This window comes from Nycticebus coucang, chromosome 14 (genome assembly GCF_027406575.1).
Source record: "Nycticebus coucang isolate mNycCou1 chromosome 14, mNycCou1.pri, whole genome shotgun sequence".
NCBI classification, from domain to species: domain Eukaryota; kingdom Metazoa; phylum Chordata; class Mammalia; order Primates; family Lorisidae; genus Nycticebus; species Nycticebus coucang.
Window position 1 is genome coordinate 80,850,102 of NC_069793.1, and position 13,074 is coordinate 80,863,175.

Below are 13,074 nucleotides of genomic sequence, written 5' to 3' on the forward strand. Positions count from 1 at the left end.
TTTTCCTCCTGTTTTGATTAAATGGTATCATTTCATTATTTTTGTATCTTGATTCTGAATATATACGTCAACCAGTTGTAGGGCCTCTCAAAAGAAGTTAACTTTAATATACGTTTTTTTGATCTCGAATTTATGTAATGGGTCTTTATCATGAGGATAGAAGCCAGATTCCTAATTCAAAGTTCCATCCTCTAAAATAACTGGCATCTATAACTGTCTAGTTCAGATAAAAATTTTTGAATACCAAGTTTTTTTTAAAACCAGAATTGGCATCTTTAAGGAATACAATTAAAGAGGAACTTTGCATAATATCATAATGCTGATTTGAAATTAAAATTAATAAATTTGTATTCTATTTTAGTATATTAAACTCATTGGACCTTTTATTATTTCACTTAAAAATTATATTCTTCAGTATCATAGTACATTATGGTGATAATAACAAAAGAACATTAAACTATGTTCATATATGATTTAGTAGATTTATCTAGAAATATAATAAATCTTTAAGTATATACAATAGTAAATATTTCAAGTTTCTCTCTCATGTAAGCAGTGAGCCACTTAAGGATAGCCATTAACTCTCTGTTCTATGAATTTCTAGGTAAAGAATGGTACCTAGAAAACGGTCATTGAATGCTTACCATGTAAATTTTTACCTTCAAGCTTATAGCAGAAAATTAAACATAGATCAACCCTCTTCTAGAAGACACAGATGGATGAGACTTACAACTTTCTTTTATAAATGTATACTTCTGTAAATATTTACTAAGGATCTAATTTATACAAAGAAATCAATCTGGAGTAAAAGATTATTTTCCTCATTTCTCAAAAGTTGTTGCCAAAGGCTGCGCCTGTGGCTCAGTGGGTAGGGTGCCAGCCCCATATATTGAGGGTGGCAGGTTCAAACCCGTCCTTGACCAAACTGCAACAAAAAAATTGCCAGGCGTTGTGGTGGGTGCCTGTAGTCCCAGATACTTAGGAGGCTGAGGCAAGAGAATCGCCTAAGCCCAGGAGTTGGAGGTTGCTGTGAGCTGTGTGACACCACGGCACTCTACCAAGGGCCATAAAGTGAGACTCTGTCTCTACAAAAAAAAAAAAAAAAGTTGTTGCCAAATTATATGCAAAACTTGCCCCCATTTTTATTCTTAATAATTTTTATTAATATATAAATTACATGAAGGGAAAATATAAGTTTAAAATACAGAAATTTATATTTACACGTTTATCAAATGTTGATTATATACTTAAAAAGTGCAGGGTTTTGGGACAGGATTTATATGATATTCCAAGACAGCCATGATGTAACTTCCTCCATTACAGTTTATTACTAAGTAGAAAAAGTAAAATTAGTATAATATTAGGTAAAGTATATGAATCATAGGAGTAATATAAATAATATTTCATAAGCAATGTATATGATTTTTTCATTTATGCATAAATCCATTTCTACATCCATCCATTCATTCATTGTTCATTATTCCATTTAATAAGAATTTTTTAGTGATGATCAGAGGAGAAGTATTAATAAAAGTGAATAAACATGAATCATTTTGTAAAGGAGTAGATAATCCAGGAAGTGACAGATGTACAAAAACAATAGGTTTAATATAGAGCATAAATCCAAGGTCTAAGCAGAGAAAAAATGAAAGTGCAAAGGAGAAACAAATTTAGCTACATGAGGGCAAGGACTGTGTTTGCTTCATTTTGTCATAGACTTCCCAGAACTTCAGGCAAGTGCTTGGCATAAGACAGATTCAAATGAGTTTGTTTGGACTACCTACTGAAATAAATATAGAACCTATTAAAAAAAAAAAAAACATTTCTTCTAATTGGAGGAACTAGATTCTTCAGGAAAAATGTGCCTTGAAAATTCAGACAGAATGTGTGGAAAGGAGAGGTGATGATGAAAGATCAAATTTACTAACATCATAGTTTTAACTACGATCAGCCTTGTTAAGGCTTCTAATTTTCTTTTTAAAGAACACTATAAAACCACTCTGGAAGATACTAGAAAGAAAATAATCAGAGAAACTTTGTTGCAACTGGACCAAAAGAAGGAATGGGCCACACAGGTATATTTAAATTTTCTTAAAAAACAAAAAATCATTTTTTACAATTTTTATTTGGATATGTTATAGTGGTTAAGAACTTGGGTTCTTGGCTCGGCACCCATAGCACGGTGGTTACAGCACCAGCCACATACACTGAGGCTGGCAGGTTCAAACCCAGTCAGGGGCCAGCTAAACAACTATGACAACTGCAACAAAAAATAGCCAGGTGTTGTGGCAGGTGCCTGGGTTTCACCCATCCCACAGAAGCTAATATAATTTCAAGCTATATCATGAGTTGCTTAAGCCCAAGAGTTTGAGGTTGCTGTGAGCTGTGACACCACAGCACTCTTCTGAGGGCGATATAGTGAGACTCTGTTTCAAAAAAAGAAAAAAAAAAGAACTTGAGTTCTGATGGTAGATAGTTTGAGTTTAAATCACAGTTCTTCCACTTAATGGCTCTACAAAATTTATTACTTTTCTCTGCCTGTTTCCGAGTCTGTAAAGGGAGCATAATCTATTTTACGTTAAACAGATAGCGTGAGGACTGGGTGATTTAAATAGCATAGTGTCTCCCAAGAAGCAAGAGCTCAGTGAACTATTATTCAATTATTTCCTAAGTATAATACAGGTTGAGTATCCCTCATCTGAAATGTATTTCAGATTTCAAATTTTTTAGATTTGAGAATATTTACATTCTATTGGTTGAGCATCCAAAATCTGAAATGCTCCAAAATATAATCAAAATATAATACTTTTTTTTTTTTTTTGAGACAGAGTCTTACTTTATCACCCTCAGTAGAGTAACATGGTGTCATAGCTCACAGCAACCTCAAACTCTTGGGCTCAAGTGATCTTATTGCCTCAGCCTCCCAAGTAGCTGGGACTACAGGCACCTGCCACAACGCCCTGCTATTTTTAGAGATGGAGGCTTGCTGTAGCTCAGGCTGGTCTCAAACTCCAGAGCTAAAGTGATCCACCTACCTCGGCCTCCTAGAGTGCTGGGATTCCAGGCATGAGCCACTGCACTGCAAGATCTAAAACTTTTTGAGTTTCCACATGATGCTCAGAGGGAAAGCTCATTGGAGCATTTTGAATCTCACTCAGATTTTTGATTTGGATCCCTCAATCAACTTCGTAAGATGACAATAATAAAATATTTAAGTAAAAGTTTTGGATGATATAAAATGAAACATAATTTGTCTAGAGGTTTATATAAACCTTAGAGAATACACTCTACTTTAAAAATTTGGGATATAAAACATTCTTTGAGGTGTAATTTCCAATGTTATCTGTTCTCTAATCCCATGGTCTTACACAAAATATCCAACTTTTTCCTCTACAATCCTCCTCTCTTCAAACTATCTTCAAAATCAGTGATATCCCCATTGAGATCATCAATTCTTCTGGGACATTTTTCAGAATCATAAACATCTTGCCTTTTCTAAACAAAGTTCTTTAGCAGATATCAGTTACTATAGTTTTTTGGATCCCTATCAGTTCAGTTATTCTTTCAGTGTTATTCTCTTATTACATGATTTTTACTAATTTATACAAATTAGTACAGAGGATACAGACAACTGGTCAACAGTTTGTCTGCCCATGCAATTTGGCTACTTTGTGACAGAATCTAACTAAGTGGTAAAACCATTATGTGAGCTGACCATCATTAAGATGATTAAAAATGCATTTGTCAATCAATCACATAAGTGTATAATTTCAAGCTATATCATGAGGACTGTTCCAAATACTCTTCCAAACATTTTCCAGGTTAAGTCTCTCAGTCATCCAATAAACACCAGGGACTTGTTAATGAGAAGACTGCGAAACAGAGATTTTGTGACTTTCTCAGACCAAGTGGGAGAATCAAGATTAAATTTAGGAGGTCTCCTTCAGATCACTGCTCATCATCACTGCACTATATGTTTCCTCTTTTGTACAGAATGCCAAACACCCATATGCTTGAATGGTTTTCCTCTTTTTAGCTGGCTATTTTAATAAGCAGTTCAACTGCCTGTAATTCAGCGCTGTGCAAGCTCAGCTGCACATTGGAGTCACCTGAGAAACTTCTTGAACCCTGATGATGCCTGGGCTAATGTAATTGCCCTGTGATACAGCCCGGGCTTCCAGGAGATGCTGATGTGTAGCCACAGTTGAAACCACTGCTCCATTGTTAATGACTTAAGCCATTAGCTGACTAACTTCAGTTAGAAACTACTTCTCTCACTTTTTTTTGTTTGCATGAAATTCTATGTTGGAGAAAACTGGAATTTTTAGTTGTAGCTGGAGTATAGAAGTTCCTGGTTCATAGGAAATATGAGCCCACTCAAATTAGTAAACATTATTTAAAGAAAAATTTTAGTGCAAATATTCCAACTCTAAAGACTTAACAGATAAATTTACCCTTAACATACTTTCGAATTATTTCTGACCATGTTTATTATCTAGAATATTTTCTTAATTTCTCTTTTTTGGTTGTATCCTTTGGTTACTGAATATTAAATTTCTAATATGGTAGCCATATGAAAACTTCTCACAGAGAAATACAATAGGTCATTCACTAAAAAATTCTTTTTAATATTCAAGTAATTGAAAAGGAATTTACATTTTATAAACCTACTGACAAAGTAAAGCTTTTTCTATTTTCTTTGTCTAACATGCCTTTCTCCAAGAGACTAACTAGCGACAGCCTTCTACTCTGAAATCACCTGATGTTATGTTTGTAAATATGTATGCTATTATTACATGCAGAAGTTTCTCAAATGAAAAAGATAATAATGTAATCTGTTCATGCTTTTTCTATATGGGGATCTAACAATTAAGTTCATAAACCATCCTAAAAAAAGGGCTACACACCTCATTGCTGAATGTCACTGTGGTCACCCTCGAAGTCCTCCCCTTGAGAAGCTGTGCACTGACACCAGCACCTAGCCCACCCTTCCAAGCAATTTTGGAACTTTTTCTGGAATGACTTCAGAGCTGTCCTTATGCAAGGTCTGATTATTAAGTTCGAGAATTTGCCGCCATGTGCTTACCTTGGCAGCACGATACAAACAACTCAGGAAGGTTTCATAACCTTTCTATCAGGGTCTCACGGCTGTGTTCACGTTGACGTGTGGTGGTGCATTGTTGAGTGGTGTTCATTATTGTTGCTGCATGGTTTTGTGTGCTATACAATGACAGGTCTCATGGGCATTCCTGAAAAATTGTTTTGAAGGGTGGACTGGGCACTGGCATCAGTGTGTTGCCTCCCAAGGGGAGCACTTCAAAGGGGACCATAGTGATATTAAACAATGAGGTATATAGCACTTTTTCTAGGGTGAGTTTGCAAACTTAATTGTCAGACGTTGGATTCTGTGGATTATGTCTATGACTATAAACTTAAAGAATATCTGGTCATTGCCATTTCGCCATCTTAATTGTGCAGCAGAATGTTGGATTGATTTCTTCATGGTAGTCAGATTCAGTCAGGGGAGGCCAGTGGAACAGTAAGCTATACATTGTCCAGTTCTCCAAATCACCTGTTCTCGTATAACTCAACAAAAATAATGCAGTAAGGTAGTAAAGAATGAACAACTGAATCAAAAGTTCTTAGGATGTTCCCAAAGTAATTTTCAAAACATAATTTAAAATTTTAAACATATCATGCATCACCATTGCTAAAATTGTAAAGCACCATGAGGGAACTCTTCCTAAATACAGAAACTTTTTTTTAGAATGCTGTAAAGTTCATTGACAAGAGCAGTTATCGAGCGATCTGGGAGAATGACTGGCTAAAAAACGAGGTAAGTGGAATTTGTCAAAATAAGCAATTTCTTCTTTCTCATTTTTTGGAACTGGAAGTGACTTTTAATTATGAACTGAAGCCCTGGGGAAAGCTTGGAAATATGACTGACTGAGACAAGATGAGATTCAAGTGGAATCCTAACTTTATTACAAGCATACACATACCAGAAATAACCTCAATAATAACCAGGAATAATGAGGGCTTACACGTCACACGATATACTCAAAGCGTGAAGTTTCTTTATGTTCTGAAACCGATTTGGTCTTTTTTTTTTTTTTTGGTATGAAATTGCCTGGCTTTTAATGTTTGCAGCTAATATAAAATTTTTATTTTTATTTTTTTATTATTAAATCATAGCTGTGTACATTAAGGCAATCATGGGGCACCATACACTGGTTTTATAGACTGGTTGACACATTTTCATCACACTGGTTAACATAGCCTTCCTGGCATTTTCTTAGTTATTGTGTTAAGACATTTACATTCTACATTTACTAAGTTTCACATGTGATTTGGTCTTTTTCATTAGCGTGCTTCCTCTTGGTTGAAGGGGGTGAGGCTAAAAGATCATTTTAACGTCATTCTCTACTGATTAAATCTCCCTTTTGAAGTGACATGGTCTCTTTTGGATAAGGGTTCAGTCTTTTAGGTGTTCTTCCCTCCTCCCTGCTCTGCTCCAAGACAGGCCCTTGACATCTAGGGAAGAGGGGCTTATATGGCCTTTCAGGGGTGTATTGTTAAAGAAGGTTCAGATTAATGGGGTTTCCTTTGCATCCTTGTTCCCCCTGCCTTTCTGCCATGGAGGAAGTGCTGCTCTCTGCTCCCTGCACTGATGACTTCTAAAATACTTTGGCCTTTTTGACATTGTGTCGCAGCCAATCCCAAACCCATGGTTATAGCTTTTGCCTCTGGCGAAGTGTCCCTGCCCACTGCAGACTCCATCTCGCCCCAACCTGATTTTTAGGTGCTCTTCACTCCTCCTTCTCATGAGCATAAAGTAATTGCTGGACTCCCTAAACCAGCGCTATATAGTCACATGGGGATTTCTAGAGTAGGGTCTCTCAACCTCTGCAACACTAACATTTTCATCCAGGTCATTCTTTGTTATGAGATACTGTCCTGCTTTCCTTACATTGTACATGCTGGTTCCTTTGCCCTCACCAACCTCACCTTCTTACCCTCATTTGCCTGAAAAACTCCAACTGCTTCCTTCAGACACGGACCTGATTGTGTACATTGTGTACAATGAGAGATTGTGTACAATCTCCTCATGAATCATTTTGTAACTCCCCCAGGAAGTCTCCCTCAGTGTTTTCTTGCTTCGTTGCAACTCTTGCTAAAATAGGTTGAAATTGCCTATTTTTGCACCTGTCTTTTTAATACACAGAACACACACAATGTTTTTTCAGCTACGTATACATATATCTATAATACCTGATAAATAATCTAGGCTCATTAAGTAGTTATTGGATGAATGAACATCAATGAATACAGTATACTCACTGAAGGGATGAATCAGATATATAGCTTAGATCCTGGGTGAAGGAAGCAATTATGTTAAAACCTTTGTGAATTATTTATGCTGTAATTCAAGATGGCAGAATTACAGCATAAATCTCATCTCTCCTGAAGACCTCCTGAAATACAATTATAAAAGTATGAAAAAGAAATTATTTATAAAGAGAATAAGGAGGAGTTAACTAGCAGGTGAGATTTCAACAATTTCCTGAAAGACAAAAAGCAGATGTGAGAGCATGTGGTTGGATGATATTTCACCATGATGTTATAAGAGGATGGGCAAAACTCAATCTGTTTTTGAAAACCTGGAAAATTCTCTTCTTAGAGTCTGTTATGGTAGGCATGGAAACTGCAGCAGAAAACAGGGGGTTACATTGTAGTTTGAATAAGGAACGTCTGCCTCAGGGAGCATTTCTCACACTCTCTACTGTTTCCCTCACTTAAAACAAGTGTTTATTCTTGGACTAGAAACGTGATGGCCATCCTCTGAGAACATGGAACAAATTATCTGATAAAAACTAATATTTCTATAGACATTAGATGTTTCCATGCCCCACAGAAAATCCTTCCTATGTTGGCCTTTAGGAAACCACATCCTAATATCCGGCTCTGCCTTCTCATCCTCAAATGGAGTTGGTTAGTGCACTTGTCCGGCCATACTACATGTACAGTCTCTGGTTCACACTCCCATTTGAAGGAAAAGTTTGGTACGAAAAGAGACCTATTTACACAGTGGTAGAGAAAAACCACACCATTCCCCAGACCTTTCTTGAATATGAATAGACAGACAAGGATCACCAGGCATATGAATACAATCAGCACAACAGGAAAGACAGACAAGGTGACCAAAATAAAGAGGAAACATTACAGCAAAACCCGTAGGCCCTCAACAGAGATGAGATTTATGCTGGAATTCTGCCATCTTGAATTACAGCATAAATAATTAACAAAAGTTTTAACATAATCTGCTTCTTTCTAGAAGAAACAGAAAAAAATTAAGGGAATGAAAGGTCTTCTATTAATGTAATAAAATATATCTGAAAATCATAGAATCTTAAATAAATATATATATATCTGAGAAGTCATTTTATTTATTAAACTGGAGGCTTTAAGACAAAAATCAAATATAAAATAGGAAGCAGAGAACCCTCTCACAGAACAGGGGAGATGAAAGTACAAAAAAAAGGGAGAGAAAAATAAGAGATATAGAGTACTAATATAAGATGCACAATATCTAACTAATACATAGTAATTCTAGGAAAAAAGAATAGCAAAAGTGCAGGGAAGAAAATCATCATTGAAATAATAGAAGAAAATTTCTGGATGCTAAAAGGTCATGAACTTTTAGAACTCTAGGAACATAGGAAAATCATAAAAGTTTCTGGTAAGAGTTGATGGTTGGGTAAGTTAACTGCAAATGAGTAAGAACCAAACTGGCATTCAATTTTTCAGTAGCCAGATTCAGATGGAAAATTATTTTCAACTTACAATTCTATACTCAGCTAACTTAGATTAAGGACAAGAATACAGGTGTTTTAAGAAATGCTCACAATACTTAATGTTCAAATTTTTTCAAGAATTTACTTAACACAATTTAGCAAAACAAGAAAGTAAACTGAGTAAAAGAAAAACAGATGTTAATAAAAGGGAGAGCTTTTCTTTTCTATTAAAAAAAAATCTGCAACTTGGAAAGGCACAACCTTCAGTACAAGTGAAAGTATATTCCCCAAAGAACAAAAGGACTGTCTGACTTAAACTGGGAAAATTCTCTCCAGGTTCTCAATCAGGTTTGTTTATGCAAATGAAGGATTCAAACTTTTTCCATTCTGACTGGTCAAAATAGTTGAGTTCTGGTTAGGTCATTTCCTAACCTCAAGTCAGAAGTCTCTTTCAGATGTTTCTCTGAAATGGCTACAGGTGATGGTGGTGGGGGTGGTAGTGGTGGGTGGGTGGGGTTTCCAGCCACAGTTTATATTGGCTCCACTGGTTACAGGATCTGTTCTGAATCAGGGGTGTAAAGCCACATGTTTATCAAGAACTGCTTTTTATGAGAACCTAAGGCTGTTCTTTCTCATCCTGCTATGGTGGCCTGGTTCTATTTTTAAATTTAGAACATCTCTGGCCCAGCATGATGTCACATGCCTATAAACTCAGTGCTTGGGAGGCTGAGCTTGGAGGATCACTTGAGGCCTGGACAACATAGTGAGACCCCTTTCTCTACAAAAAAAAAAATTTAAAAACTTAGCCAGGCATGGTGGCATGTAGTGAGCAGTGAGCTATGATCACATTATTGCACTTTAGTCTGAGTAACATTGTGAAGAGACTCTGTCTCAAAATAAATAAATAAATAAATAAAAATTAGAGCATCTCCATTAGGTACAGGGAGCCCATCTCATCTGGAGAGGTTGAGTCTTGTTTTACAGTTTCCTTTCACACAGAAAACAGCATACTTCCCAATGTACTAGGAAAGAAATGTCTAAGGATGATAATTTTGTTGCAAGCCTAAAAAGCATCCTGTCCAGATTGAAACAAATCTCACTTCTGGGATCCAAATCCACATATTCAACAACCAGTTGTACAGCTCCACCTAAATGCACTACACACCACAGCCATCTCGAACTCTTAAATGGACTTGCTTTTTTCTCAAAAGTGCCTCTGCTGTGCTATCTGTCCCAATTAAGGATCTTACCACTATACAGTAACCCAAGTCAGAAAGTTGTTTCTCAGTGTACTGGGAGGCTGATTCCAGGACACACACCAATATCAAAATCTGCGCATACTCAAATCCTTCAGTCTGCCCTGCTGAAAGCTGTGTATAGAAATCTGACCCTTCATATACACAGGTTTTTGATCCTGAGGATACCCCATTTCCAATCATTATTTGATTGAAAAAAAATCTGTGTACAAGTGGATTTCACTGTGTACAAGTGAAATTCAAACACATGTTGTTCAAGGGTTAGCTGTATTTCGAGAAATGCCCTTTTCACTTCTCATACCCAGAAGCCCTCCAGGTCCCATCAATTCTACTTTTGACCCCCTCTTCTTACCTTCCTTGCCATTGTTCAGGCCTTGTGATCTCTCACGCAGATCTTTCAAGAGGTCTGATCTGGTTTTCCTCCTGCAGACGGGATACTTCCCTATCTCCTTCAAACTGTCTCCAAGTCACCTTCATAAAACACAAACCTGCTCATGTTAGTCAGCTGCTTAAAACCTTCAGGTGACTGACTCTCCAATCAGCTCAGAGGTGCCAGGGAGCATGAAAGGGTTCTCCTGGAGAAGCAGGTCAGGCCCACTTTGCATGCCCTGCAGAGAAGTTTGGACTCTACCTATTCAAAGTAGGTAATAGAGAGTCCTGAACTCTGTTTCTTAGCAGCCTCAGTATTACTGGTTTCCGAGGACAAGAGCTCTTGAATTTTATTCAGCCCGATCCCCATTCTACTTGACATTTCTTTTATATCCAAACAAGTAGCCTCCCAACCTGTGCTTAAATGCCATCTATGAAACAAAAGTCACTGCCTTTTGAGAGAACTTACTTCATCTACATGCAGCTCTTTTTAGCAAGATATTCTTATGCACACATCTTCAGCACGAACTTGTACGTGTTCTCAGCCCTGGACCTACATTTTTATTTGCCTACCAAATATTCCACATGGATGTCCCCAAAACACTTCAAACTCAACATACCTAACACAGAACTCATTTCTTCTCAAATTTTCTCCTCCTTCATTTCCTTTCTCACCACCTGCCCAGAAACCCAAGATAAAAATGTTGCCATCAGCTTCTGCTCTTTCCTTTCCTTGCTCCCTATTTGACTGAGAACAGATAATGAGTCTAGTAAACAAGGAATTTAGTAAGTCATCTTCTAGACTGGGCACAGTGGCTCACGCCTGTAATCCTAGCGCTCTCGGAGGCCAGGAGTTTGAGACCTGCACGAGCGAAGGTGAGACAAAAGATTTTTTTTTAATTAGCCAGGTGCGGTGGCACATGCCTACAGTCTCAGCTCTCAGGAGGCTGAAGCAAGAGAATCTCTGGAGTCCAGGAATTTGAGGTTGCAGTGAGCTATGATGATACCACGCCATTCTAGCCCTCTGTCTCAATACATACATACATACATACATACATATGCTTTCTATGACAATTGACAATTATCTTTAAATTGCTTTTATAAAGTCATAGTGAATAGGAGTTCATACTACCCCTCAAAACTAATTGCATATGTCCCCAGTTTACTGTTTTTCTAGGTTTTTTTGTTTTAATTTTTTAATCCTTAATTTAAAGAAAGATATTTACAATTTAAAAAATTTGAAGTGAACTCAATATTTAAAGACTATTAAGAAGATATTTAGTTCTTATACTTTTATTTTTATTCTATTTTTTTCAGTTTTTGGCTGGGGCTGGGTTCGAACCTGCCACCTCCGGCATATGGGGCCAGCGCTCTACTCCTTTGAGCCACAGGCGCCGCCCTTAGTTCTTATACTTTTAATAAATGCAACAGTATAATCTTAATCATAGTAACTTAACAATTCTACCCTTATAAGATCACATAGATCTTAGGGTTAGAGAAAATGACTATAAAAATTTCTATTTGATAATAAGGGCTGTTTTGGTGACTTGACTTTCCCTAGTAAAGCTATAAAGTATGTTTTATTTTGCTTTATTTTTTATTTTCCATAGTTCAATGGAAACAGAAGACAGAAAAAAAAAGACTTTAGTCATGAGCAAAAAGAGCTTTGCAATAAAGGAAAAATCATTTTAAGGAAATTCAACAGACAGTTTCTCCGGATTTCCATAAATATTCATTTCAACATTATTAAATTTACTCACAAAATTAATTAAAACTATTTATGGTTATCACAAGAATTTAAAATTGCCCAGAAACAGAACAATGTAAGTCAATATAAGTCCCAGGGAACTTCTGGGAATGTTTCTTTATTTATCTCTCAACAATCACCAAAACTCAGAGCTCTGGAGATCTTCTCTGGCATGATTTTCATTCTCTGGCTTCATTTAGCATTTTACTAGGAAATGGAGAAAATTACAATTTTCAAGTGATTGAGACTAACTTAAATGGAAATTCAGAGAAACCAGATCAAGGGAATCAAAGAAATTATAAATCAGAGTTTTAAGTATGGGGAGGCATAAAACTAATTTGGAGCTTTCTGGAGAAAATTTCAAGGACATGTATATAAGAACATATAACAGAACATACAGAGGCCACGGCCTCTAATAGTTTTAACTGAATCATCTTTCATGATTCCTACATGTGTTTTTTGGATATGGGGATGCTGTCACGGGAAGGGAAACATTTCCTTTTCTCTTTCTGACCCCAGAAATCCAAATCTTTTTAATGATTATTAAAAAGAACTAGTTTTTTTATTTCCTTTAACATTTCAAAAGATCAAGAGGGAGACAGCAAATGAAGACAATGTAACTTAAGATTCTAAAGGGGTAGGTGAGGTCATAGGATATCATTAGTCTAAAAGATTTGATGAAAGTCCCCAAAAGGGCCCTCATTCCAGCTTTGGAAAAAGACCAAGAACTGTGTGTGCTGTCGCCCTTAGGTCAAACATTTCCAAATGGTCTATTAATTCCTCCTGTTTACAACCTCTAACTATAGTTTATTTCTCATCCTTTGACATTTGAAAATCATAAACTTTTCCTGAAGGCATTCAAGCTTGTAATCAGGTTAATTATGTCTCACATATGAGGTCCTAAAAT

At 36.5% G+C, this 13,074-nt stretch overlaps 1 protein-coding gene across 1 annotated transcript in view; it reads left to right on the forward strand.

Annotated features, from left to right (window-relative positions):
- The window catches only part of CCDC83 (coiled-coil domain containing 83), a 58,034-nt gene that overhangs the window by 32,390 nt on the left and 12,570 nt on the right, over window positions 1-13,074 (forward strand). Inside the window, exons 6-7 of the mRNA XM_053559734.1 lie at window positions 1,984-2,075; window positions 5,768-5,836. Coding sequence (XP_053415709.1) covers window positions 1,984-2,075; window positions 5,768-5,836 — 161 coding nt within the window. The remainder of the gene's footprint in view (window positions 1-1,983; window positions 2,076-5,767; window positions 5,837-13,074) is intronic.